General features: G+C 44.1%; 1 protein-coding gene across 3 annotated transcripts in view; it reads right to left on the reverse strand.

The window, feature by feature from the left end:
• LOC144138707 (protein-cysteine N-palmitoyltransferase Rasp-like) overlaps window positions 1-14,440 on the reverse strand; it is a 77,358-nt gene that overhangs the window by 48,820 nt on the left and 14,098 nt on the right. For 2 of the 3 annotated variants that reach the window (XM_077671111.1, XM_077671112.1), the window contains exon 4: window positions 12,407-12,512. In XM_077671111.1, coding sequence (XP_077527237.1) covers window positions 12,407-12,512 — 106 coding nt within the window. Of the gene's footprint in view, window positions 1-6,449; window positions 6,632-12,406; window positions 12,513-14,440 lie in introns of those variants that run through there. The other variant, XM_077671113.1, reaches the window with a different exon arrangement.

Here is a 14,440-nt window from a genome sequence, read left to right on the forward strand (position 1 = left end):
CCTACCGATAAAATTTTTCTAGCCGCTTTAGCAGTTAGGTTTTCACTCTTTCTTAAAGCCCGTTCTTTAGAGGCGTTCTTTAAAATGGCTACGAAAGTTATTTTTCATTTATAGACAGAAATTTCTCATCATACACATGATGTCTACTTGTCTGCAGACCGAGTACAGGTTATAAGAAAACGCTGACGTACGCAAGTGGGTTGGCGAAAGGCTCGCATCCCTCTTCAAAACTTTCAGGTTAATTTTAAGGAGTATTGTCAACGCCACTGCTGCATCCTTAAAGACGTGGGGCTGAAGGGTTGGATGGCTCATCAAACGCAGAAAGGGACCGTAGTGACACGAATCGTACCTAAACGGCCGACGATGTGAAAGGAAAGTAAAGGAATCAAGAGGCAACTGTATTCGCCCGTAAGTTGAACCTGGGACGCCACGAAGGGGTCGGCTACGCCAACTTTACAGAATATTGCGAGTTATAGCATTAGTGCATTCCCACTGCCCTAACTGCGACACCGTGCCAAGGGCGGAAGCAGAATTAGCCTAATTCACGCCGCGTGGCAGGTGAACTTGGCGGCGCGTCAGCGTAAGCCGCGGGGAGCTCGGATTCTGGAATAGCTGTCAAGTTACGTGCGGCCAGTCTCCCAGTCGAAGTAATTGGCGCCACAAACGAGGGAACGAAAGCAAAGAGACGCAGACGCAACGTAGCTGTAAATACGTCTGATAATAGCCAAAATGTTCCCTTCGCAACCCGTGAAGAGGCTAAGGTTCCCGGGACTTTTTTGTCCATCAAATATGTAACGCAGAAACACTATGCAACGTTATCACCTGCCCTCATCACGCAGGTACAAAAAGTGGCAGTGCCAATAAAGAACAAAACGAATCAAAAATTTCCAAAAATGTCTCGAGCATTGTCAACATTTGTTTTCTTTAAAATTTTGAATTGCAATCCGTTGTTTTTGTTTGGTATTGTCCGTAATTGTTAACCCTTAATTGTGTTCTATTTTTGTCGTGTTCCAAAGGCACCGGAAATTAAACCGAACGTACTGCACTGTTAGGAAGCTATTGTTTTGGATACAACGTGGCTAGGGCAAACGGTTCGTATGATTGCAAAAATGACGGTTAGCTTTGAGTCTATACTGGCGCTTCTGGCACAGCCACACATAAAACAAATGATGTGGCATAACTTGTTCTGAAGTAGCAGGCCAAGTTATCCTAGCCCGTTTAAACGACGGGAGTTAGTTTTTTTTGTAGAAACACATACACAGCAGTCATGCGCAAATAAATCTGCTCCATGACCTCAAGTGTGTTTTTATTTTCGATTCTTTTTTTTTTTTATACTTTAACCCTCATGGGCGGCCTATCCTGCCGGTATCTTACAGAGACCGGCAGGACACTTTTCTTGACCGCATGCTCTCTATACCAAATAAAACAAACGGGCATTACCTAAAGCACCCTGCGCTGAAGCAGCTTTTCTAATAGGACTCTAGAACATTTTAAAGGTGAATTTTTAAATCTACTGGCCGCAAGTATGCTGCCAGAAAGAATGCTGGCAACCATGACAGTGAACCACGCAGCAACATACTTTTAACTGTACGTGAGGTAAAAAGACGTACTTAAACGCTTGTTTCCAGCTATAACCATAATAAAAGCGAGCCTTTTCTATTCCGTTATGGGGTTTTTGAATCATGTATTGAATCTTACAGAGCTGTATAAATACGCAGGATACTGTCACGTTTAGACATACATGGCGCAATCTTTCAGACATTGAAAAGATTGCTGCCAAATTAAAATTATATCCGCCAATTTGTTGAGAAATATCCTGCGTTTACACCGCTATACAAAATGCTGGCTTCGATATGAGCCAGAGCGCATTCACTCCAAAAAAACTGTTTCCCCGAAAAAAAGCCGTTCCCTTTAAACCTTGCACAGAGGCTGGCCGGCAGGAAAGATTGCAAATCGCTGCATTGTGCAGGAAAGCCACTTGTATCGAACAGCAATGTCGAGAATTCTCGGCCATTCACTTGAAAGAACAAGGGCCCTCTCAAAGTGAGGTCTCACAATTCCTTGCGCCCTAATCCGTCAATTCATTTGTCATATGGGCGTCACTAAGAACTCTCACAATGAATCTGTTACTTATAATTTAGTCCGTCCAGTGTGTTTAGTCGCATGAAATGTCTTGCAAAGATGAGGCCACCTACCGACAGCTCCAGGCAAACGCATTTCCACATGATAGATAACTAAACTTCATACACCCGACATTATACACATACAATTGTATATTATGCGGATAACCGTGCTCTCTATACCGCATAATATGGGATTGCCGCAACACAGCATCCCTGTCCCTAAATCTCAAACTCTCCTTTGAGCAGGAGGAGGGTTGGAGCATTAACATCTGGTAGACTGGGCGAGACAAGACGCGCAGACCAGAGTTCACTGGAATAAGGAGGCCCCCACCTGGGGGTCAACCAAACAAATATTACTGCCCTAATAAACGTTTATTGCTCGTCCTCAAGTTTAGCGCAACCATTAAAATTTATTGTGTGATGACGAACTGCTCCATGCGTAGAGTAATTTGATATGAACATCGACAGCAGTTCTGAGCCGCGTAGCGCACTACAATAGGACACACCAGTGCCCGCCCCCTTGTATTGTCTGTTCTATACGAAAAAATAATACTAAGTAAAAGTAGAAATACGCAATGAGATACTGTTCAACCATTATGCCTGAAAATAATTTGGCGCGGTAACTCACTATAGCCATAGTTACTTGCAATTTTAATGAAATAAAGGTTAGTGTAAACCGACATTATATGGTGCAACGAAACTTAAGACCATCACGATCTGTTTCTTTAATCACTTGTCATTTCAACGATTAGAAGTATTGGGAGACAGCGACTTTTTTTGATGGTGATGACAAAAGGTTGGCATTGCTGTTGGCGAGAAAAAAAGTGCTTTTAGTAGAGGCAAGAGGAAATTCAATCTCAACGACCGAACAAGGAGACACTTGGAAGCAGAGAAGGTTTAAAAACAGTGCAATGCGACCGCTCTTGTTTGTGAGCGAAGTGCTTTACTATGCGCTCTTCCGGGAGTCGGATGACTCGGAACTGCAAGAACAGTAGAACGTGTAATCCCCCATCGGCAAACGTGAGATTCTAAGATGCCTTGAAAGTAGGGCATCTGGTCACGTGGCACCGCGGGGTCGGCAGAAGAAAGTGGTGTCTCGCTGATTGTGTTTCTTTTGCAAATAAATGGTACAGGATTACTTTAAGAAGGTGGTTTTATGGAGAGCATCTGTTTTCCAAGAGGCAACCATAAAGTTTAAGTAACATGACATGTACGGTTCGGCGTCGGGGGTAAACGGAAGTGCATTGAGGCGTTATCGGCTAAATGGTTTTCGTGGACAGCTAAACGCCGAGTATTTCATTTCATTTCATTTTTATTTCCTTAAGGACCCCACTGGGGGGTATTACATAAGGGGTGGATACACAGGGAAAGAGAACATTTGAAACAGTATAAGGCTCGTCCCGGCAATCACGTTCAAGCTAACTTTAGAAAACATCGTAGCTTTTTGCGACAACCAGACTAGAATCAACGCAACTGTATTGAGGCGGAATACGTGCGGCACATTTCACGCATAGCAGTTTTTATCTTAAACACGGGAGAGGTATCCTCGAGTCACCTTGCAAGAACAGTTCTTATCGAAACGTATTCATAATCCCCAGCAATGCTCATCCTCGTCGTGTGCGTTATTCCAATTGCCATCACGCGCCATTCGTGCGACGTATTTGAAGAGGGTTTAAAATTCACTGCAACAGCGCTAGATAGTTTCTATACAGGTGTGCTTCTTCGTGTGTGCTTGTATGCGTGTGTGCACCATTGCATGACTGGAGCCAAGTTGGCACATTGCCATGTGTGTAGCCGATATATCTGGCGGATCAGCATCCCAGCGCTCTCTCAAAAAAATGATACACCTCTGCCAGTTATTAGGTTATGTGTATGGAACCCAGGGAACTATACTTCGGACGCGGCTTCTTCGCACGCACGTTTCCTGAGCTGCTTAAGGTCTAGGAGATAGAAGGTGAAGAGTCAAATGCGGTCGCCCCAAGATGACAAGACGAACAGCGACAGCTGTTGACGCAGCGCCAAGCGCTTTCAACGATCCTCCAGTGACAATATTTCCTGAAGAGAGTTCTGCTGTTGTAGCTCAAAACCGAGCTACGAAAACCCAGGTATGGGCATGTCCTGGTGTAACTGACCCTCCCGGTATACTAGTTATATATATTTAAATATTTTTACTCACATGGTTGCATGTAAATTTTGATTGGTTAGGCACCGCTGTTAAACTACGTATTCAGCCAGTGCGTTTCTGTTCATGTACAGTAGTAATACGCTAAAAAAGATGGCATTAAATCTAGGTTATTAGGCAACTATGACCTCAAACATAACCCAGAAGTTAACGCTTCGAAATACATCCATTACTTAATTCTTGCTGACGTAAATCTCAGTTGTAGAACACTGAAATAGCACCTCACGTATATAACGAGACTGAAGCGGTACTTAGAAATACCCAAACACGTACTTTTTAAACAACAGCCAGCCGTTCGTGAGTACGACTTGTTATTGGGTTTTAAATGGTAGAAAGCTCGCAATGTGTGCTTTCGACTTGACCGTGTTGTTTCTACCAACTTTTAGCGTCCCTTTCAGCATATTTGTTAACAGGTGACACAAATATTGAGGTTACACCTTTAATACCGCTTTCAAATGCGCAGTGTTGGAGCAAATTATAAATTTAAATTTCAGGCCATTTCGGTGTGAGCTACGAAGCCACTAAACACAACATTCACCAAAAAGCCTCGAGAGCACTGACAATCTTCAGAGCAAATGCGTACGTATTTATACTCACAAAAGAAATTCAGCTATACCAATAGTTGCAGTAAAAGCAATCTATCTGTAACTCGGCGGCTTCAGAATAAGTGACCAGGATCGGTTTCACAGAACGCTCCTATAGTCTTCCCATTTACGATATTTATTGTGCTGCATACCATTTTTATATTGCAAGCTATAAAATTTCACAGGACCCCGGCTCCCTGTTTTTCTTAGGAATCTAGTGCATCGACAAAGGCAAGTATTTACAGTTTCACTGTGTGTTTTTGAGAACATGTTGTTAGTAACAACCTCATTTTAAGAGCACCTACAATTGGTATCACCACGTTAATTTGCAAGGCTTTCTGCGCCAAATGCGGAACGAAGTCCTCTCCTACGCGCCTACAGCCATTTGCGTCGGCATGCCGTAGTCCAGTCTTTGCATCCCAGTTTCCTCATTTCCTCCCTCCCGTTATCTACAGTAGACTCTCGATAAACGGAACTTCAAGGGACCGGAAAAATTGGTTCCGTATAACAGGAGTTCCACTTACTAGGATAGATGTGTGAAAGTGGAAATCTATGTGCGTACACACTCTTAATACCATTTCATGGAACTCTAAGCGCTAGTAGGTGAATACAGCTGATAGTTTTTCAGAAAGCAAGAAAACTACAAGAGGTTTAGGCACAGTATTAACAAAGTTGATTTGGCAACAATGAGTCACTGTGCACTACAAAATGCATCAAATATTTTTGTTTGATTCCTTGTAACTGCATTTTCACGGAGGCTAGAGACCTCAACTTTGCGAGTTCTTACGAGCCACCGAATTTACAATACGGCAACATGGTAATGAATCGCGAATAGCACCACGATGGCACGAACGAGGCAGCAGGAGCTGAGCCCTGAAACCTCGGCGACTTGAAACGAGACCGAACGACGGGAACACAGAACTGCGATTTTGCATTCGTTGCGCTAACACAGCTGACCACAAACGAGACGAGGCTTACGAGGCCAACGAGGCTAAGGAAATGTGGAGGAAGAAAAACAAATACGAAATAGCCAGAACCCGTAAAAAGCTGATTCTTATGCCAATGGGTTTCGAAAGAAATTCTATTTCTGGTTCAGTTTAGACAGCGACGCGGAAGTTTAAGTTCCGATTACCGAGATTTTTTTTACATTATCTGAATACAAATCCAACCAACTTACAGGCTACTGTTTCTTTTAAGCGGTAACTCTGTTTATGCGATTTCCGTTAATCGAGATTCTGCTGTAATGGCTTTTCTCTACTTCTAGTACGGGCTCTCGGTACCCTCTCTGTTACCCTTACGGTTCACCCGTTGTTAAGCTTATTGCATGCCCAGCCAAAGTACACGTCTGCTGTTTATTACAGCTATGATGAAAAATGCATGCGGTATTATATTAGTATCAAGGGAATTAAGTTTGTTCAAAGCGCCTTATTTTACCTATCCCCGTTCAAGGCACGGATCAACTGCTTTAAACAAAGAAGATTTCTGCTGAATGCCCGTAATCGCTAGAAAAAAAAATACTTTGAAATGGCACGATGGCACTGCCTCAAAAAATGGCCTTACCGAAAACTGTGGAGCCTTTCTTGCGGTATTTTGCACACCACCCGCAAAATACCCGAACCGAACTTCTGGTATTTTTCACGTCAAGCGGACGCCAGCACAAATAATCCGTCCAGATTCAATTGCAGAGCGAGCCAATGCACGACAGCACACGTGTCACAAAATCCGCCGAGAGTATCTGCCACTTGGGGTGAAGACACTACTAAGGTCAAGAGTAAAATGCCGCGTTCGAGACTAGCAGAAGAAGCAGGGCATCATCACTTAACGAATCGCTGTCAGCCGTACTTAAAAAATTAAAAATCTGGCATTTCGTGTGAGACGTTTTCGAGGCATATACACAGCTGCTTCGCAAACAAAAAAAGCAGAAGTCGCAGCTTGTCCCCGAGTCGCCCGAGTTGCTGCCCTTTTTTATCCCAATACTCCGCATATTTTCGAGAACATACAGAAACAAGCAACACCAAGCAATTGGTCATTCTGTAGACGCTAATTTTGCCCGCGTTACGCCCTCCCGTGATCAACAATTTTCTTATTGTGAATGCAGCCTGAGTTGAAGTATAGCTTTTTAAAACTCGACTCCCGTCCACCTGATTTCAAAGAGAAAAACACGGCAAAATGTCCTTTGGCGTCACATGCAGTCCGTCCCCACATATTTTTATTTCACTCGGCGCGTTACAGTGTTTTTTTCCATAAATCTAACGTTTCTTTCATTGTACTTTCGGAAACGCCCTGCAGGAAGGCGAACTTTTTACAAGCGGTTTCTCAAAACGGTGGTAAAGATTTGAGACCGAATTTCAAGCAAATGCATATTTTGTTTCTCGCACTCATATCGCACCATGTTGATATATACGCATCAATGAGAGATTAAGATGGGCTTTTAGGGTGTTTTATATTGCCTATATAAACACCTAATTTGTCATTTCTTCTTAAATGCATAAAACTGCCAATAAATGCCTATTCCGAAATCGGCGTTTGTATGAACACTACTTACCCTCGCCTTTCTCCTTCTAGTGCAGTTTCAGATCTTTATTTATGTTACTGGGCAACAGTTACTGTTCTAAATTCTCAGGAGTTCAAGCAAGTGCTGCACCTCAGTTAACTCGCGAAAAACAATAGCTAGCAGCAGGGAAATTGGACGCTCATTCTCAGTGACAACAGGCACAATTTTCAATCGAAAAATGTGGAGATAGTGGCAGTTTGCATCGTTTCCACAATCATCACAGTTATTCTGAGACTATGTCCCGCTCGCCCTCCCAACAGCTTTCTTGAAACTTGTGCCGCCGCATCCTGGTCCCTAAAAGCATACTCAAATCCAGCTCTATTTTCGACGCGACTGTTGAGCATGGAACGCGCCTTTGTTGGCGGATCACTCCTATATTGACGAGCCAATGGCGAAACATCACTGCGCAGCTACTGGAACAAGTAATCACTTGAACAAGTAACTTATCCTGGTCGACACACATCGAATACATATGTACAAAAACACTTAAGAAATTGGGTTACCGAAGGCGCACACTCACCGAGGCACCAAAAGACACAAAAATGCTAATGTATAAAACACTCATCAGACCGACACACGATTACGCATGCAGCGTGTAGAAACCTTACCGTCAAAGCGATATTAACAAAATTTAAGCTGTTCAAAGAAAAGCCATCCGATTTATTTATCGCCGGTATGACCACACGTTTTCACCATCCACTTCCTTCGTATTGCTAAATCTAACCGCTTTATCTGTCGGTCGCGAAATGGATTGCTTAAACTTTTTTCATCGTATCATTCACGGTTCGTGCCGCCTTCTCCCAAATATGCTACATATGCCAACCCGAGACAGACCAGAAGCAGTCATGGACTTTTCGTTTCCCCCTATCACCCATGCGCGGACACATGTAAATACAGTTTCTTTCCGCGAGCAACTGAGCAGTGCACTTTGTTGCCTGGCCACGTGCGCTCCCTTGATTCAGGTGCATTTCTTACCAAAATGCAATTGTGTAAGCCATACAAATGTACAACGTTTATTTCTCTATTCTTTGTTTCTATTTCTTTTGTAAGACGGTACTTCTGCGTGTATATTTGTATTTAGATACGCATGCGAGCGTACGACATATAAGACAGTTAACATCTGCAGAAAATTGAGCACTCAGCAAGCGCTCGTACCAGCTCGACAGTCTATAATTAAGACAGCTGGCCTACGTACTTAAAGCTGTTGCTCAGTTTTTCAACCTTCACAGAAATGCTAGCGTTGAATCCGAAGTCAGCAAATGATTGCTCCGCCCAATCATTGCTTCGTTCATGGTAGGATCGTTCGTATTTCAAGCTTAAAAATTGCAACGCATTGGTCATATCGGCTAGGTCTTTGTGGTCCCTCAAATTAATACGCAAAGAGTACGTATGACGTGTGTTTTATTTAGTAAAACCAGCCAGTTGTCAACGTGTGTATCTTGTTGACAAAAAATTGATGTTCCTGGGGCCCGACAATTTAACCAGATCTGGAACTCTTCAAGCGCCGGTTCCCCTCTTATCTTCAAATCTTGCCTTCACGTCTTAAAAAAGCAAGTAGCTGTCAATTTCCGCCGCCGTATTATTTGTTATAAGCGACACACCTACTCTGAAACTACTAAATCATAGGCCAAAGTGTGAACACTAATAGCGAACAATATTCTATATTCTCACAAATCTGTAGCAAAAAAAAAACAGTCGTGGTATACATAAATACCCAGCCTTCTCTAAAAACACAACAAAAATGGCAAACTCTTTCACGCGTGCTAAAGATGAACGGTAACACTTTATAACTCTATACTGAACCACAACTACGAAATTCATTTCGCTGAGGTGAAATCAGAGACAGTGGGGTCAAAGTCTACTTTAATAAAGTTGAAAATCACATAAACCCGAAATTATAATTGGTACATGCGCTACTAGAACATACCTTTCAAATTGTCCTAGTGGTCGCCATCATCATCATTAGCCTACGCAGGAACCCTGCTGAACGAACGCCTCTCCCATTGACCTCCAACTCTCCTGTCCTGCGCGGCTCGAGTCCAAAGTTTACCCCCAATTTCTTAATTTCAACCCTCCATCGGGTCAATAGCCTTCGCCTTATTGCATACCCATCTCTTGGTACCCACTCTCTTACCCTAATTGTCCACCGGTTGTCCGTTCGTCTCACTAGTAGTCGTGCTTCAGCGTTCATTATCTTGAAAGCGTCACTAAAATGTTTTTGCTGCACATCTAAAATAAATTTCCAGGGCTTTAAGAACATTTCAAAAGACGCAAAATTATAAAAAATTGCAACCATAAAATCTCATATCCTTTGCAAAGTTAATAGGCATGTTATTTAGCATTTGATGTCTAATATTTGTATTTCTAAGCTAGGGCAAAACCGTACATGGAGCATTATTTTTATAATAGAGTTTTATAATAGATGTTTTAAACCATTTTCAAAACCGAAGCATCAAAGCACTACTCCCAAAACACAACTACACAAATGTGTATGCGTGTGCGTGGAGGTGGGTGTGCGTGCTTGCATGTATGTGTGCATGTGCGTGTGCGGACGTGCGTGTGTGCGTGCGTGCATGTATATATTCTGTGTGTGAAATTGTAGGTCAGTCGTGGTTATGTCATCTTCTGTTTCAAAAATATCTTCATCGAAGTCACAAATGTGCCTGCGTGTGTGCGTGCATGCGTGCGCGTGCGTGTCTGTGTCTGCGTGTGCGTGTGCTTGTGTGTGTGTGTGTGTGTGTGTGTCTGTGTGTGTGTGTGTGTGTGTGTGTGTGTGTGTGTGTGCGTGCGTGCGTGCGTGCGTGTGTGTGTGTGTGCGTGCGTGCGTGCGTGCGTGCGTGCGTGTGTGTGTGTGCGTGCGTGTGTGTGTGCGTGCGTGCGTGCGTGTGTGTGCGTGCGTGTGTGTGTGTGTGTGTGTGTGTGTGTGTGTGTGTGTGTGTGTGTGTGTGTGTGTGTGTGTGTGTGTGTGTGTGTGTGTGTGTGTGTGGCTCCCGTTAAGGGAGCCACAAAGACAAAATACAAGTCTGCTTATTTAAGTAGACTCCTTTGATTTTTCAACAATACATCACTTTTATCAGAAACTTCAAATACTATCTAGATATTAAAGAAAACAAATGAAGCAGCCGTGACTCCCCCTGCGACTTCCCGGCGAAATCATAGAATCACGTCATAGAATCTTGTTTGCGTGATTAGGAACCGCCGACCAAAGCCACCATCAAGAAGCATAAGTGGGATATTGTAATGGTGCCTTTAGGTCTGTTTGAGTGCATCACTTGTATGCTTTAACACCCGAAAAACTGTTTTATTGCTGGCTTTTATTGCTTTACTCCTGTGCCTTTTACGTCACTGTATTGCGCAAGTTCATTCCTTTTCCATATTTGTTGCGCTTCATTTTTCTAAAAACGCGTCTTTCGTGGCTGTAATGAAGCCGAGCAAGTGACCAACGAGTATTTCTTTCAAATTGAACAATGTTGTAGTTTATATTCATGACCACTGTTACCTCTCCTGTAACCCTGGTTGACATGTCAAAAACGTTTTACTTTAATACAGGATATTACTGCCACCTGTATCGCGTATCAAGGCAAGGTCAAGCTGACCCGTCTACCCTCTAAGCTTTCAAAGGTCGCTAACGGCTGAAAAAAACCTGACCTTTACCTGAAATACAAACAGCTTTTAAAGGCGAAGCATCCAATGCCTCACTGGTGGCGTCGTTTGTCCGAGTAAACCGCTCTGCAGGAAGGCCAACTTTACACAATAGGTGTTACAAAACCATGATCATAATAAGCGAAAACAAATCAAGTGCCTCAAAAAAAACGTTTCCTGTGGTCCGAATCGAACCTGGGTCGCTTGCTGCGCCACGAAGCCGAAGTCTATCCCACTGCGCCATTCCCACACGGCCGAAGCAGTTTGGACTCTTGACTTTGACTTTATGCAGAGGGGGAATCGCGGAAGCCCATGAGCGGCCGGAGAGAAGGCGTCGTCCCCCTCGCTCCGCAGCCAGGTCACGTCATGGGTCACGCGGAAACCCGGCCGTCCAATGGGATGGCCGGGCGGCTGAAATGACGTCATTCGGGAGGTGACAAGAGGCGCGCAGGATGCGCGCGGAAGGGACTCGACGTCGGACTCGACGGGGCTACCACCAGAGAAACTGGAGTCGGAGGAATTCGCCCTTCTCAGCTATAGCGCCGGCCAACATCGCTCACCGGTAGCGCCGGAGTCAACGACCCGGCTGTCTATCAACGCGGGTACCGTCGACGTCGCAGAAGACGCGGGAGCGCGAGCGTGGATTTCATATTAAGCCAACCCTGAGGATTACCGCCCATTGTCCTTTCCTCTTGCCTGCCTCCCATTTCGGTGCCGTTGCCACGGCTGCCTTGTGTGGAGGATTCTCCGAGTGTTACCCACGCCACAACTTCCGCTCAGGTTGCATGGTAAGAAAACTTCGCGTTCCAACCACCTTCCTCTTCAGATAACTGCTCCGTCCTTTACATTAACACGCAGAGTGCATAATTGTCAGGGAGATCATCTCAGCCGCACCATTTCCTTCTCCCAATTGACTTTTGCTTTTTCAACAGTAAACAAACGCTTCAAAACGAAGGCTAAGCACTGGCCCCATGCTGATGGAGATTTCACCTGCTGCCTCTAGGTTGAGGCATAAAATTTTAAATGCGAACGGCAACCCAAAAGCCAGCTTATCCCATTTACAATTATCCCATTTAGTAGGCCGTCGTAGTATAGCTGTACATTGCGGGTCGTCATTTATCAAGTTTTTACAGAACTTTCCTTGTCTGTATTTCAAAAACCGATCTGTTGAATTCAAATATTTTCATCAAGTTAACGCGAAGTGTCAGCACCAGAGTCGGCTTCGGACGCAGTACATAAGTTACCTTGCGAAAAAAGCGCGAACACGTATTGCTATTCCTATGGCTTGTTCTTTGTGTACGCAATGACGTAAAGGGCTTACTTCCGGTGGACGACTCCCGATTGCAGGGGACAAGCTCCGTCGACGCTGTCCCCTCTCTGGAAACTGCAGTTCCTCCTCGTCCAGAGGTCCCAGCATGGTTTCTCGGCTGCGAACATACATGTGTTTGTGGTCAACACGCACCTCCAATTATTCGGCATAGGATTTACATTCTTCGAACAAAATATTTTTGCAAGGAAGATGTTTGAAACGCGAAGCTTCCTCCGATATAACTGCAAAGTCAACAATCTAATCAGCCTGTTCAAATATATAGTATACAATAACTCTGATGTATCCGAATCCGAATGTGGTTCTACATCTATTAGTTTGTGATAGGGTCATGTGAATGTTCTGATATATGGTTAGTTCAGCGGTGTCATTGGCTTGGGGTTCCCATTGGTTAAATGTGTGGCGTAATCAACGCGCCATCAACACGGCTGTCAGAGAATGCTTCAGTCACCCTCACCATCATCATCATCGTTCACCCGTATGGCGCTAAACTGCATCCGCCTACCACAACAGAGTTTATTCTGCATGTAAATGCATCCCATTGATTATGCGGTTTCTGATTGATGTGCCCTTTGTGGAAATACATTGCGTACAGTTGGCTTGTCTGCAGTAATCCTGGCCTTTCTGCAGTGCACTTTGGCGTAACTACATCGCCATCAGGGGGAGCCATAAAAGCTTCGCTTTAAAAAGCTTCCGCAATATTGAAACTAGAAAGTACTGTTTATTCTGTCGATTCAGTTCACGAGGAAAGCGGTTATTGTGAGTAGAAACGGCGTTGCGGTAACAGTCCCGCTAGCGTACCTCATTTAAACTTCCAAAAGTCTTTAAAACTACAATCGCGAGCGCGTATGCTTAGTGACAGCCCACATTAAAAGTCACTATACGCATGCCTTTCGTGGCTATTGTTCGTGACAATTTCAAGAGAAATTGAGGCTCGTAGAGCTATTTCTGCGCACAGCGCAGGAATCGGACTGCTGCCCTACGGGGGTCCAAACTTCATTTTGCGCGCGGTACGAGTTACAGTCGACTCCCGTTATTGCGAAGTCCACCGAACCGCGAAAATTCCAATTAACCGAGCTTCAAGTTTAAGAAGACGCCCAACAAAAGCATGGTTATTAGAATGCAACTAGTGCCCCTTGATTTCGCTCAGAATATCGACTTTTGTCGCCAAGTCGAGCGTATACGACACGGATTGCCGTGATAATTGAGACCTGTCGCTAAAATCAAAGCCTGAAGCGTTTACCACTCGAACTGCCCACTCAGCGATGTGCGCCAGAAAGAGGGTGAAGCCCTTAAAGTGGGTCAACTGGCCTACCGCTTTATCGACATGTAATGTGTTGCCTCAGTTGCGATGACGCCGACATCGGTACAAAGCCCTGGTGCTGTTCTCGCACTTGAATTTTTAACTTTTTTTCGAGAATTTACGGCAGCCCGGGGCTTTTTATTCGAAATAAATTGTAATTAACCAATATAATAGATTTTAGCTTGGAATTAGCCAGCAATTTCTTGCATGTATAATTGGCTGGACCAGCACATCACTCCCGAATTACCAAAAATATGAATTAAACAAGTTGGACTTATTGGAAGTTCACTGTAGTTTGAAATAAAGTTTTTTTAAGTACTGCGTGCTGTGCTTTTTGCGCTTCTGTATACAAGTATGTCGGATGCCTACCTTTTCCGAAACATGTGGGTCGGTGCTAGTGCTATTTTTAACACTTAAAATCTTTCTTACTACCTCTTCTACTACTACCTCCTATATTTTATCGACGGATGCGAACCCACACCTGTTAAAGTACGCAAACTAAAGTCGCTGATATTTATTTCTGGTTCTCTGGTTGCAAATGAAAAAAACACATGTGGCGTGTTATCTGCTTTACCGCGGCTGTCACCTGTAGCGCTGACTTGTTTCAGCACACCCAAAGTGTATGGTACTATGAGCCTACCAACAGCAATGATGGAACTCGGGAAAAAAACGGTTGCTTCCCGACTGGGACTACAAACGCGTCTAACGTAGCCAGCTTGTAATCC

The sequence above is a fragment of the Haemaphysalis longicornis genome, unplaced genomic scaffold (assembly GCF_048455015.1).
Source record: "Haemaphysalis longicornis isolate Haplotype H1 unplaced genomic scaffold, Haemaphysalis longicornis Haplotype H1 scaffold_5, whole genome shotgun sequence".
In the NCBI taxonomy this organism is placed as follows: Eukaryota; Metazoa; Arthropoda; class Arachnida; order Ixodida; family Ixodidae; genus Haemaphysalis; species Haemaphysalis longicornis.